Source organism: Falco rusticolus, chromosome 6 (assembly GCF_015220075.1).
Source record: "Falco rusticolus isolate bFalRus1 chromosome 6, bFalRus1.pri, whole genome shotgun sequence".
Lineage (NCBI taxonomy): Eukaryota > Metazoa > Chordata > Aves > Falconiformes > Falconidae > Falco > Falco rusticolus.
In genome coordinates, this window is record NC_051192.1 from 68,975,484 (window position 1) to 68,990,283 (window position 14,800).

The window sequence follows — 14,800 nt, forward strand, 5'->3', positions numbered from 1 at the left end:
TGCAGTGCCAGGGAGCCCTGGATTATGACCCTATTTTTCCTGTCACTGTCAGGGCAAAAGGCAGTCTTCTCCACAGAAGTTTATAGTAGTAGGACAGAAAACAGATATGTACACACAAAGGAGTCAGTATAAGGGCATCATTCTGCTTCCTAATGGCTCTTACACTCCATGGCCTGAGCATTGTTGGATGAAAAAGCACAAAGATGTTTGCTTAAAAAATTGACAAGAAAGACATGGAAAAGGTTAGGTGAATGTTACAATTTCATCATGTTCTTTGCAGATGCGTGTTAAAAATAAAAGTGAATAACTTGTTCTTTATATGACAAAGAAGAGAACCAAATGGAAGGGAAGCAAGAAGTTGAAAAGGCCAAAAACCATGCAGGAAAAATTACCTTTGAGATTGTATTATGAATAAATATGAGCAAGGTGGGAACTGGTTGTCTGATCAGAGGAAAGAGCATATAAAATGTGTGACTTTCATTAATGAGGTGTATGGTTTAGTTCCTCAACTTAGTGAGGATGACTTCTGAGATTCTGACTTGGTGTGTGTATTTATTGTGGGATGATACTGATAAATGCTGTCTTTTGCTACTCCAAGATGCGAAGTAGGTTTGGAAAACTGGGTCCAGTGCAATGATACTCCTGTAAAAATCTGCAAGTATCCTGTGACTGGTCTTTATGAGGGACGGTCTTACATATTCCGTGTGAGAGCAGTGAACAGTGCTGGCATTAGCAGGCCTTCTCGAGTCTCTGAACCAGTTGCAGCTCTTGACCCTGTTGACCTGGAGAGAACACAAAGTAGGTTATGCAATGGTGAAACATACGTTGAATATTTGATCTTGGTTTTTTTTTTTTTTTTCCTGTTTGTTTGTTTTTAAGATCCTGTTTACTTAGTTAACTTAAGGAGCAGGATTTATTTCTTCTTTTGGTTGAATATCTCACTAATTTCAAGGTGGGGGATGTAGCTGGAATGGCAAGGTTCATACAATTTGGCAGAACCTGGCGAATCCATCTCTGTTATGGGTGGTTTTTCTCAGCTTTAAATATATACACACATTATCACAAGGGGCAATGTTTTAGAGAGAGCTAATATGCCCTGTTGCATTTATCCACATCTTTTTTTCTCAGTGCAGTGCCAGTGCTGGCACAAAGCCCCCATGGTACAGGTTGTGGGGTCTCTGATACTGTGAATTTTCTGGCAGATGGCAAAAGTCAATCTATCTGATGAACAAGCTCTTTCTGAAAGCTGTTGTGCTCATGGTCACTGCAGGTTGCAAAGGAGCCTTATGAGAGGTTCTTCATGAACAGAGTAAGCTGGCTGGCCATGGGGAGTAGTTTGATTGGTTTAGCCTTGTCCTAAACTCCTGTACGGACTCTGTATATTGTGTATTTGCACACTTTCTGTTTTGTGTGCCCCTTTTACTCAGAGGGGAATTAAACTCATTATGAAGACTGCAGAGCACTGCCCCAATGTTGTTTGTAAAATCTGACTTGAATATGCTATGTTTCCATTACCTTTATGATTAATTCCTATAACAGAAGTCCAGTTCATGGTACAATTGTTTACTAATTTTCCACAGAACCGAATGCCTGTACTGTGACTATAATTCTTGCTTTTTAGCACATCTTTAAAAAGTACTGTCTTACCATGCTCTGTTTTCCTATGAAAGTGAATGAACCAGTGTACGACTTTGAGTTGACTCCATCTGGGGAAAGATTTACTAACAATGTTATAGAAATAGAGGTATACAGGCTTTTAAACAGGTGATGAACAATAATTTGCAGAATTTGTGAATATATTAAACTGATTCAAGAAATTAATTGGCTATTTTAATTAACAGCTATTTCTGTGGATGAAGGGCGAAGGATTGTGATCAGTAAGGATGACCTTGAAGGTAAGTATCTTTCCTATGATTTTAGTCCATCTGCTTATATTTCAGGAATGTAGCATCATAATTAGAAACATAGCTTGAAAAGAAATCCATCTAGTGAGTAAACTCTTTATAATAATGAATAAAAATAGATATTGCAAGTCTGAAAGAACACAAGCAAAAAGTGAGGTCTAAAAGGACAGAGAACACACTCTCAACAGCACTACTTTCATTATGTGCTGACAGCATCTCCTCACCTTTTTTGCTTCGGCTAGTGCTAAGCTGAGCTTAACCAGCTGAATATTGCATTTGATTGCTCATATCTCCCTTCCTCCTACCCTTCTGTGAGCCAAATACAGCTTTTTTGGAGTGAATTTGATGATCTGAACAAGTTATTTCCATTTTCATAAAAACCTACACTATCCATCCCAATTCTTTAATATATATCTCTCTATATTATATAGATATATCTATCTGAATAGGGAGGTTGTTCTTAAGGTTAAGGTTATGTACTAAATATTGTTTTTCCTCAGGAGAATGGGAGAGGTCACTGCCAACTTTTGAGATACAGCCTGAATTTCTCCTGTCTTTGCCTGTTTCTATACGTGGTGATTATTTTTTAGGCTTGGTTAATGATCTTTTTTTTTCACTTAAACTGTCAAAAATGTTAATGGTAATGGCTCAGCAGTAAAAAAGTCTGTGTACTCTCTTCCACAAAGTTCATAAAGCTTTAACGGTATGTGATTATTGAATAACATAGAAAAAGAGAAATCACCTGAGAACAGGTATAGTTTGAAGGAGAATCAGACATTAAATGGTTTCCCCAGTGCAAGGGCAGGACAGATGAAGTTTCTCTATTTTTACAGTGGTCTAAAATGAATTGATAGGGGTACTATAGGAACAGAATCACGTTATAGGATCAGAATACATTTGTCTTACTTCTTTGGCTTCACGGAACATACTTCTGCGCTCAGGGCTCCCTGAGAATGATCAGAGGCATTAAATGGCCACTCTGGCATAAGCATTAATGTTGGCATTTGGATTTCTGTTACGTGAATGTGCGCAGTTATTAACTATATGGTCTCCACGTCTATATGGTTGTCATTTATTAAATGAGTATGAATATCCATATACCATTGTTTAAATAGATCACTACTTTCACCTGCAAGATTGGAGACCATTTCTGAAAAAGTGATCTCATAGATCACAAATGGATTTCCTTTTTAGTGCTGGATCACCTTCCATTCTGGAAGAGCAGACTGTACCATCATGTTAGATCATTACAAATCATGTCATCTTTGGGTTTTCAGGGATGTAAGTTAAAATGTTCAGTTATGTAGAAACCAATTTGAAACCTTTTGACTTTATGCATTATGCTGTGAAGGTTTATTGTAATTTTCTTGACTGTATGTGCCTTTCTTAAAGAAAAAGTGTATTTGCAAGAAGTCAATATAGAAAGCATTGACAGAAAATAAATTTTCTTTGGATATGTCAGTTTGTTTTTAAAAAAAGTCTGGTTTTGTTTGGGAAATGTGTGTGATGAAATAACTTCAGTGCACCTTTTGAGCCTGGTTGGTTCTACAGATGTTTATAAACTGTTAAAAAATCACTTCCATGATTTAGATATTATTATTGAAACATTTTTTTAAATATAAAATCCTGAGCATTTAGAGGATATATGCTCCTTGCTAGCCTGAGAAGTGGCAAAAGGTACCTTAAAAGAACAAAACTTTTTGCTTTCTCTATTGCAAACCATAAAATAAAATATTTGTAGCTATCTGCTGAGTTGCCATTTCTGACCTGTTACCAAGAAGAAGCTTCTTCAGGGCTGTGTAGCTATGCCTGAAGCAGTCCATCATAGATCCTAGCGTCTCCTATCTAATACGGGTTTACACCATTGTAATTGCTTGGACAGCAAAACTGGTGGCTTCTCAGACTGCAATGGGTGAGCATGATCGCAAAGAGCCACACTAAATTCCTCCAGCCTGGCCCAGGGTACTCAGCTCCTGCCTCGTAACCCTGCAGAGTGAGTGAGGAGAGGGTTTGATTAGGCCACACCAACTGGTCGAGTCACCAGAGGGCTGGTGACATACTTTTATGTGTTTGATCCACGTCTATATGGTTGCCAATACTATCATGTTACAGCATACATTGCTGATAGGTTCTGCTTTCCACTTTGTTTTAAGCTGCTTTTCTGCTTACTGTTCATCCCTTCCAGATATCTTCTTCTAGTCTCACTTCTTGTAATAACCCTTTAGACTTCTGCCTTTGATCAAAAAAATTTCTTGTTTGCATATAGTGAGTAGGTTTTTTTTCTAAGGAATTCTGTCCAGCAGATCAAATGTGATCAAAGAAACAAAATGTGACAAATGCACAGGTTTTCAGGGGGCAGATTTAATTTTTACTGAAAAAGTAAATAACTAGCTTTTAAAACTGATGCTTTATTTCTTAGAATTTTGTTGAAGTGGGCAAGTGAGCTGCACAGATGATACCGTAGCCCCTAATAGCTGAGCATTGCACTGCAGGGTGGGACTTCAGAAAGATGAGCTGTGGCATGAGTGCTGACCCAAGGGTTAATCTGCTGTTTAACACTCACTACGTTTATTGCTCTTCCAGGCGACATTCAGATTCCAGGCCCTCCCACCAATGTACATGCTTCAGAAATCAGCAAAACATATGTTGTACTCAGCTGGGATCCACCTGTTCCCCGTGGCAGGGAGCCACTGACGTATTTCATTGAGAAGGTACTGTACTGTACAGTGGTGGCATTCAGCTGTAAGGTGTTCCATTGCTGTGTGCAATTACATTCAACTAATTTTTAGAACTACAGAATGAACAATAAACCTAACAATTTCTGTGGTCTCACAGGATTTGGCAATAGGATGTTAGAGAAGCATGGACAATCAAATCTCTTATTACATGATTTAATGAGCATTGAAATTCAAGGTCCGGGAAAAAGAATGCTCCTGTGCTATTTGCTTACTATTGTCTAAAATGAAAAGAAACTACATGTGTAAGGTAGAGGTTTAATAGAAAAATCTTAAGATTTTACAATCCTAACAGGCAAGACTGGGAAGTTTGCAGTCTGCTTGTATTAAAGGGAAGTTTCTGATAGTCCTGTGGTAGAGCAAGGAATAAACAGCAACTCATAATTTGATCCTCACTTTCCTTTTTGCAGGCTTATGACACTCTCTGCTATACCCTGACATTTCCAATTTATTCCCTGTAAGCTCAGTGGAGAGGCAGATGCCTTTCTCAAGTTCGCTGCTCCCTGGTAGCCTTCATAGCTACCACCTTCTTCCCTTTGACTTGACAGGGGACTGCAGTGATTACAGTGGGAGAGATCTGTTCTTCTCCCATCTAAGCTACTAAGATTTAGATACATCTGTTCCCTGAGCCAGGTTTTTAAATTAAGTATTTTGGATTATAGCCAGAAGTCATAATCTTTCTTCCTTGCTACAAAGTTTCCCCAGTAGGTAAATTGGGCATGGTACCTGACCTCTAAAACCCTTACATGCCAAACTATACTTAGTTTTTATGAATTATGCCTTTAGCATATACCCCATCTTAATGATCCACAAACATTAAAACTGTCCGTAAAACTGGACACATTCAATTTGCATCTTTCATATTGTGACAGCCTTTTCTCAGGGCTTTACCATGTCATTTTTTTCTTCTCACATCTGTCAAGAATATTCCTCCAAAGTTAATTTCCCAGACAATCATTCTGCTCACATCACTCCTCTTTTTACACCCCCCATCTTGTCTTTTCCTTCATTACAGTCAAAACTACCACTTCAAAAGGCCTTCACAGCCCATGTCTACATTCTTCTTCATCCATTACCATCTGGGTGTTGAACCAATATGTGTCAAGTGAAGTCCAGTCACTAGATAAATTTCCCAGCAAGCACGTCCATGATTTCTCCCACTCTGTCTTTCACGTTCAAAAGAAGTAATGAAAATTTCCATAGAAATAAATATCTAGTTTTCTTTCTGTGCAATAAAATAGCATGTCTTTGTACTTATTTGTGCTTATTCCCACTTGTATACATCCTCTGTTATCGATAAATGTCAAGCATACTGACTTAAGGATTTTGAATCACTCTTGGCATGAAAATATCTTGTTTCCAGAATATGAAGAAATAGCTCAGATAAAAATCTCAGATGTAGATTTACATTGAGTGGACACCTACATTTGATTAGTTGAATTTCATTCTAAGTATGAATTAGAAAATATATATGTGTCTGCTTGTTTTGCAGAAATGGCTTTATATAACCCCAGACACAGTATAGAGCAATGACAATGATGAACAAGTCTTAATTAAATGCCAAACTTACTGAGGGAAAGTGAGAATGAGAACTAAAAGACCATTATTAGAAAGAAAAGGTTCATTATACTAATTAATACCTGAATCTAAAATCTTTTTGCATATAAATAACTTCTACATATGAATAGCTCAGTCAGTTCATAGGTGAATGTTTGTTTTTTGCTTTCAACAGTCATCTGTTAATTTTGAAAAGCACAATTTCTTGTTAATTTATTTAAAATAAGGAAGACTCAGTGCTGAAGAATAAAAATGTATTTTTAAAGGCTTCAGGAAACACAAAATGGAAATGAGTTCTCTATGCTGTATAGCAATGTTCCCTTGAAATCATTATTTAACAGATAAACCAAATCAAACTACAGAATAAAATGTGATGTTGATTCTTTCCTTTGTGAAAATGAAGTAAAACAATTAGTGTTTTTCATGCCAGAAAGTAAAATATATGTAAAAATAATGCTTATTTAATATTTCCATATTTTTATGATGAAAAAACGGATGTTATATTTCTTTTTTTCTGTTAAGAACACTAGGTGGATTCAGTATCTATGAAAATATTTTGATATATGGGCCCCAGCTGTTTACATTTTTATTATTTATCTATAGTAGGCCTCATTATACACAAGGTAGTTTCCAAGCACCCATGAAACACTTCCTCCTCTAAGAAGTTCATGGTCTATCAGGTTTTGTTCCCAGACTCTCTGTTCCAGAATTTTATAAACTTTTAATTTGTATGCACCTTCCTGTGCTTGAACAAAATTTTATTTAAGCTATTTACTGGGCACTTGGGTTTTACTAAAGTTGTTGAAAGAATCCATGACTAATTTCTGTTTTGGACCAACAGTTTATCTAGGGAACCTAATGGACGGCAGACTTCTCTCAGAGTGCTGGTTTTCTGGCTTTCTTCCACGTGCAGTTGCGGTGATGGTTAGCTCAGCTGCTGCATTGAGAATATTCAAAAGTAATTATTTCATTTGATGAATGTTTTTAGGGACATGAACTTACTTAATATAATAAATAAAGATAAAGCAGTGAGTAAAATAGCATCCCCTTCCCTACCTTTCTTCAGAATTTGGATTAGGACTTGCTTTTTTTATACTGAACCTTTGGGTGTTCAAGTGAGTTTTGCAGGACATGAGAGTAATTCTTTTGGGACCAGTCACAGTTGACAGTTGTGGCCCTAAGTGAAGGCTAGCTGTATGTACAAGTGTGCATATATTGAAGTCTAGACAGGCAGGGAGACATTCAGTGAGGTATTCAGACCCTTTTGCAGAGTAATGAAATGCATGAGCTATGAAAATTTGCATATGTTAAAGTGAGGTATTTGAGAGTGACCCTTCTCTCATAGCTATGAAATAAATTCATGACAAGATGCAATGTTCATTTTTGACAGTTCACAGAAGTGATTCACAGCTTTTTTTTTTTTTTTTTTTTTTTTTTTTTTGTAGTCTATGGTTGGCAGTGGAAGCTGGCAAAGAGTCAATGCACAGGTTGCAGTAAAATCTCCTCGCTATGCAGTGTTTGACCTTGCAGAAGGAAAATCGTATGTTTTCCGAGTCTTGTCAGCAAACAAGCATGGCATCAGCGATCCATCTGAAATCACAGAACCTATTCAACCACAAGATACTGTTGGTAAGGCATTAATTGTAAGGTATTAATATTAAATACAATTCATATTTTACAAAATGGAAATAGAGAACTCTCATTATAGTTAGATTAGTATAATTACAAGAATAGTAATCAAATCAATTTGTGTTCAATACTGTAAATAATTTCAAAAAGACCAAGATGCTAACTTTTAGAAACATTCCAAAACTTTCTTAATAATCACGTCTCCTTGCTGAGACTAATAATTGTTAAAAAGTTAAATTAATTTTAGGTTTTTATTCTTCAGAGTGCTCTATTAATGTGACTTGTAAAAAAATAGGATAATACAGGTTAATTGCTAACTTAATGATTGTATTGTCTGGCTCAGGTAATTATATACTACCTAATTCCCTACAGTTTCAGCTAGATAAGGTAGCCTTTCATTTCTTTCTTAGTATTCTAAATTGCAAATTACTGCTGATGCAGAATTCCTGTGTCATGCAAATGACTGGATTTCAGGGGTAGGGGAAAGATACACCTACATATTCAGTGGTAACTTACAAATGAAAAGTGTTTATCTTGGGGCCACTTTCACAAACACAAGTGAAAATTTAAGGAGTGGTTACTCATCATGTTGCTCAAATATTTGGTTTGCTCTTGCAGTTTTGCAGGGGTCACATATAAAAGCCCCATGTATTGACAGCTGTCACCTTAAGAGCACATATTTTACTAGCACACTTGCTGGAAATATAAGAAATATTTACAGTATCTGATATACCATAGTTCACTAAGTGTTGATAGCCATAGCCTTCTTAATGTTTACCATTATTTTAAGAAATGTAATCCATCACCTTTAGCTTTGTCTATAGCTATACATAATGAGATAAAAACATCTTTTGCTTTTATGTATTCTTGATTTGATGTCTCATTAATGCATATAAATTATTTAAACCATTCCACATGCCCCAAAGTAGGGAAGAAAAACTCTGTATTTATTTCACTTAGTACAGAAAATGGACTATCCCTTAGGGGTTAAAGCAAGATGTTCTGAATAAATCATAGCTATAGCTGAAAGTAGAAAGCAGAATATGGTATTTTAAAGAGAAACTGCAGGAGTATTTTCAGAGGTGGAGTTTATCACCTGAACTAAAATATATCAGACGCATATGGCCTGTTTTGGTTGCCTGCACATAGCACCATTTGACATTCCTGAGAGTAGCTGAAACAACTTCATGGGGTTGGCAATCATTTTGCAGGAATTATGGGTAGCTTTCTCTCTTGGGCACAAACTGGAGGATGGATGGGGTATCCTAGGCCATCCAAAATTACACTTAATATTATGCAATTGAATTGAGTGGTTAAATAATATGCAGTTTGAAATGAACAGCTAAATTTTGATGTTTCCCTGTAGACATCTACAGGTGCTGTAGATGCCTCTGCTCTCACTGTGGCAACTGCAGGATGGAGCTCCATGCTGATGGAGCTCAAATGGCTGATGTTGCCGAAAGTTGCCCCATGGCACACAGCTACGAAGCATCTACATTGGGGTGAGATGAATAATTTTCAGGACTCTGATCAGATCAACCACTGATCAGAGGCTCAGTTTAATTGACTAAACAGAATCTAGTACATTTTGAAATGCTTTCACCCTTTTCAAAGGGATGTAGATGTTCAGTATCTCCTGTGTCATATATGGCAGCTCCATGAAGAAGTCTCAGATGCTCTAAAATGGCCCTAAATGAATTTGTTTGGGTAACTGAATTAAGCCCCAGCTCTTTGATTATAATGGCAGCTTAAGAACATATGATTGTAGACCCAGATAAAGTCCTAAATGTAGGTATCTATCTCAAAATGAACTCAATTGATCTTACAGATTTATTGCATAAAGTACAACAGTGGGTAAGTATTATTTTTTTATTGTGAGATTGAAAGACTTAATGAAAAAATGCTGCCTTTCTTTTCTTTCATGCTGCTTGTAGTTCTCTACAGTGTATCAATCTGAGGAATTTAAAATGCCTTCAATAGATGAGTGCTGGATGCCTCTCTTAATGTACCATGAAAGGCTGAGACACTGCATTCATTCCTTATATTATGAAAGCTCAGGCACAGACTGTGTGTTGGCCCTTACTAAGATTTATTTTTTTTTTTCCATTTAGATCTTGACGTTTCTGGTTCTATTTATGCACATTCAAGGTGTTTAGATCTATATAAACCAACAGTGACCTTTCACTGCATGTAAAGTGAACTGTGTACTATGCTACATTGGGAGAACTGTAGTCAACTGATTGAAGGAAGCTTTATCCGCTTCTGCTTGGTGCTGCTGAGGTTGATCCTGAAGTATTGGTTCCAGTTCTGGCTTCCTTAGACTAGAGGCATGGATGTAGAGGAACAGAGGGACTGGAGAGGGCCAAGGGATGGCAACCAAGATAGCCAGGGACCTAGAGGTTGTGACCTGTGAAGAGAGATGGAGATAGCTGTGCTTGTTTAGTTCGGTGATTTACAAAGATGGTGGTGCGGAACTGCTCTCAGCAATACCAGATGACAAAAAAAAAAAAGAAAAAAGAAAAAAAAGAGGCAACAGTCACAAATTGTAGCTTAGTAAATTGGGTTGGACATATTTTCTCAGTGAAAAAGGTGCAAGAGTGGTGCAATGCTGGAAGAGGTTGTGCAGGGGAGCTGTGAAATTTTCATTGTCAGAAGTTTTCAAGACTTGGACAGACCTGTGACTGACAATTCAGTTTAGTGTTGGAGATAATCCCATTCTTAGTGATAGGTTGGACTAGACAATCCTCAAAGACCTCTTCTAATCAATGCTCCTATGCTTCTGTGAAATCCATCTAGCTAAGTTTAGCTAAACACTTAGCAGTCAAACATATGTTTAAAGTTGTCCTGAAAAGCTGGCTTTTTCTGAATTGGGGTTGTCATTAGTTGACTGGAAAGCAGTATTTCCTAATACTCATGCTATCACAGCTCTACAGTTTACATGCATTTCTTACTGATGCAGTAGTGTTACACGGACATAACCTATACATAAGCCTCTTTATTTGAAAGAGAACTTTTGAGAGAGAACATTTTCATATCTGTACGTCTTTATTCACACTGATATTTGAAAATATGTTCTCCTACAACTCACTGATCAGAAAATCTATATAAAATCAGACAGGTAGGGAGCCTCATCACTTAGAGTAAGTTTAATATAGAAAATATTCTATATAAAAATTTCTATATAAAATAGAAAAATAAATATCTTTATACAATGTATAGAAGTATCCAGACTTACAGTGAAACAAATATACTAAAATGTATCTCATATAGCAATATTAACAAGTCATAGCTGTAGTGATTAAATATGATAAAAGTATACAGTGTTGCATCTACCTCAGCTTACTTTTATTTTTATGTATTTCATAGTAGTATATGTTTTCTCTCTTTTTCTTAGTTGTCCCCTCTGCACCTGGTCGAGTAGTGGCAACAAGAAATACAAAAACATCAGTGGTAGTTCAATGGGATAAACCAAAACATGAAGAGGATTTGTATGGCTACTATATTGACTATTCTGTGGTGGGATCAAATCACTGGGAACCTAGTAATCATAAACCTATTAAATATAACAGGTATTGACAGTACTTCTGTATTTTGGGGAGATTTGAAAACTGTAGGATAGTTTTAAGCTAATTTTGGTGTTATCATGGAAGGAGAATGTTGAATGAATGTGAAGAAAAACAGTGTACAAATTCTCAGAGCTAAGCTTTTCAGATTGCAGGGCAGACTTGTCGTGTGTCATGCCCCCCACCTCCCTCCTTTTTTAAAAAAAAAATCTCCAAAGGGAAGCATCTTTTGTGTATTCCATGACTTTTGAGTTATAAAAGCAGGTTCCAGAGACATGATTCTTTGAGTATGCATAAGATGAATGACTTTCTAAAAGTCTGAATTGTGTTGTGGGATAAACAGAGCTGATGCACATGAAGAAGACTATGAGAAGAAGAGGGAACTCGGAAGCTTTCCCGTAGTCCATGGACATCAGGGCAAAAGGGCAGGCCATGTCTGCTATAAATATGGTAGGGAAAGTGCTTTGGCTGCTGGCACTACTGTGCAGGAAATCCAAGTGTCCTGTCCCAGAAACATCAGGGCTCCCTGACCTGCTAAATCTATGGGTAAAGGACAGTAGCCCCTTTTTCTAGTTCCCTTGTCATCATGCTAGCTCTGTCTGTATTTCTGATGATTTTTGTACTCACTCCTGAAAATATTATACTTCATTATGTGATTCTTCAAGTAATTTCCTGTGTGATAATCATGTTTAATTTTATTGTAATCATTCACCAAATGCAAAGTTTAGATGCGTAATTTGTATTTTCTTATGGGCATGTAACAAATACATCATGTTTTTTAGTGTATTTTGTCAGTTATTAATTAATTTTGAGTGAGTATTCTGCCAAATCCTTTGACCAAGTAGTCAAGGAATTTGATCAAAGAAAATGTAGAGGCTAATTCTTCGTCAAAGGGATTGGGACAGCACAAAAATAAGAAAAAACACTTCATTTGTTCATATATGAACATATCCTACAGTAAGACAGTTCTGACTATTGTGCTACGGTAATTATCTAGAACCTGAGCTCAAAACTGAAAGCTGGTTTTGATAATGACTATGAAAACACAGTGAAAAATATACTCCCTTCCCAGAATAGATTAGAGTTGAGCAAGCCAGAGTTCAGAGGGATTGTATCGCTAGTTTATCTGACTCTACCCGGTACATCAGCAATAGCAATTTAATGAGTACTGTGACTTTTATTCCAGTGTCCCATCCAATTACATTGTATGTTGTTGTATTATATTGTAAGTCATTGCATCACAGTTTCCCTCTTAGAAATATAGTCCTTTGTGAAGCACTCATGCAGTTGAGTTTTCTGTTTGTTGCCAGGATTTCATGTTACAGCACGGAATGGTTCCTATAAAATATAAACTAATATGTGATCCTACTGTTTTAACCCAGGTTTGTTGTTCATGGTTTGGAAACTGGAGAGCAGTATGTCTTCCGTGTGAAAGCTGTGAATGCTGTAGGATTCAGTGAAAACTCACAGGAGTCAGAGGCTATAACAGTACAGGCAGCCCTTAGTAAGTATAATTTTGTGCAACTTGACTTCTTGTTTCTTGAATGAATTATGTATTTCCAGCAATCCACTCCTTTGGTCTCATATGTTATAACAGTACATTTTGCAGCATTTAGCACATCCTCTTAGTGATGTTTATGCTCTGGCATGTGGCTGTTCTAGAGAAAAGACGTTGTCGTGTTTTTTGGTTTGGTTTTTTATTTTTTTTTTAAGTTATTCATAATGCCTGTTAGAAATATTGGGTCAGATTCACTATAATGATCAGGTTGCTGTCTGTTCCTCAGCTGTAACAAAGAAAACGTGAAACTGGATTGTTAAACAAGTAGCTTCTGGGTGATTTGGAGTAGTGCAAATCAGTTTAGCACAAAATCTGCTCATTAAAAAGAGTTTTAGGAAACTTTATTACTGTGTGGCTGATGCAAAGACAAAATTCCCTTTGGCTGCTTCAGGTTGGAGCACAGTCTACCTCCTGTGGCACCCTGCAAACAAAATTTCAGTGTAAGAACTATCATTGTGCAGCCTTCAGTGGGAATGATACATGCCGGGTGAAAGGTTGGATAATTATTTAGAACAAAAAGTACACAGATCTGGGCTACTATGATCAAATTTTCATTTCTGCACAGTTTCATTTTCATACTGAAAAATTAAAAATAGAACACCTTTGCCCTATCTGAATGTCCTCCATCTCTTGGAGAAGAAGACCAATAGGCATACTTGTCAGAAATAACCGTCTAAAAGATTTATATTTCATAATGCCTATTAGAAGATACATTTGGATGAGGTGTTACTGACAAACTTACTCTATTTGATTTTTTCAGGAAAAAGTGTGTCTCATATGGGTAGGTGGTACATGGCACATCTATCACCCCTGTGTTGTAAATGCACTTGCACCTTTTATTTTGTCACTGTGTGTTTTGAGGATGAGGGTTGCATGGGGTATGTCACCAAGCTCAAAGCACGCGGATCTTACACACACACTTATGGGATGTGGATGTTTTTTATCTATTTTGATAGCCTTAACAGAAATTTAGCAGGACTATTTATAGGTGACTTACATTAGCATGGATAGAATCTTCCTGTAGTATTATTTTAAAGGTATGTATAGGAGTTTGCTATGGTCATTTACCAAGAAGCAGTAATAATTGCAAAGGCCATATTTTATGGCTGCTGAGTATACCACCACCTTTGAAAAAAAGAACAAATCAGTTCTGCTGATTATTATCCATTTTCATGCTAATCATTAGTACAGCTACAAGATCAGGGACTGTATTAAAGGCCTCTGCCAAAATATTCTCTTCTGAATGAGGTAAGCTACATTCTCTCAAGTTATACTCGTAATTCAACTGAAAATATCATATGAGCTTTACAGGCAGGAGCTTAGCCTGTGCTGACTGCAGCACAACAGGGTCAAGAAAGGGTATCTTTGGGCAAAATTTCATGCATGGATGGCAAATACAAAACAGTGTCTGCTAGAAAGGTGTTTGTTAGTGGTAGGGGCATAAAAAACTCAGGAAAACAGTTTTCTTCATCTCTAGGAGGATGTCTGGGTGACACTTCTGCTTCTGCTACAGATGGGAGTAAACTCATGCAGGTCAACTCATGAAGGAAGTGTCTTTTCTGCCTCAGCATAGGTTAAGTTACTGAAAGTCTAGATTTTTTCTATACCTTACAGGGCAGAAAGCACTCCCAGTCTGAAATAGGCATCTAGTAGGGGGATAGGAGAGGGAAACCATGAAGTCCATAGATCAGACAATCATGACTTAATTTCATTCAAGTTCAAGCCGCCTTCTTATTTTTTTTCTTATTGGGTGATTCTTACTGTATTGCAAAAGCACTTGAGCAGCTTATTTGTTTCTTAACAGGAAAAGATCTGGTTAATTTCAATCTTCTAACAATATTTGGTCTGGAGACA

The 14,800-nt window shown here is 36.9% G+C and overlaps 1 protein-coding gene across 1 annotated transcript in view; it reads left to right on the forward strand.

The window, feature by feature from the left end:
- Positions 1-14,800, forward strand: part of MYOM2 (myomesin 2) — a 76,924-nt gene that overhangs the window by 21,544 nt on the left and 40,580 nt on the right. Inside the window, exons 11-16 of the mRNA XM_037392963.1 lie at positions 599-798; positions 1,842-1,895; positions 4,488-4,615; positions 7,642-7,825; positions 11,220-11,394; positions 12,771-12,892. Coding sequence (XP_037248860.1) covers positions 599-798; positions 1,842-1,895; positions 4,488-4,615; positions 7,642-7,825; positions 11,220-11,394; positions 12,771-12,892 — 863 coding nt within the window. The remainder of the gene's footprint in view (positions 1-598; positions 799-1,841; positions 1,896-4,487; positions 4,616-7,641; positions 7,826-11,219; positions 11,395-12,770; positions 12,893-14,800) is intronic.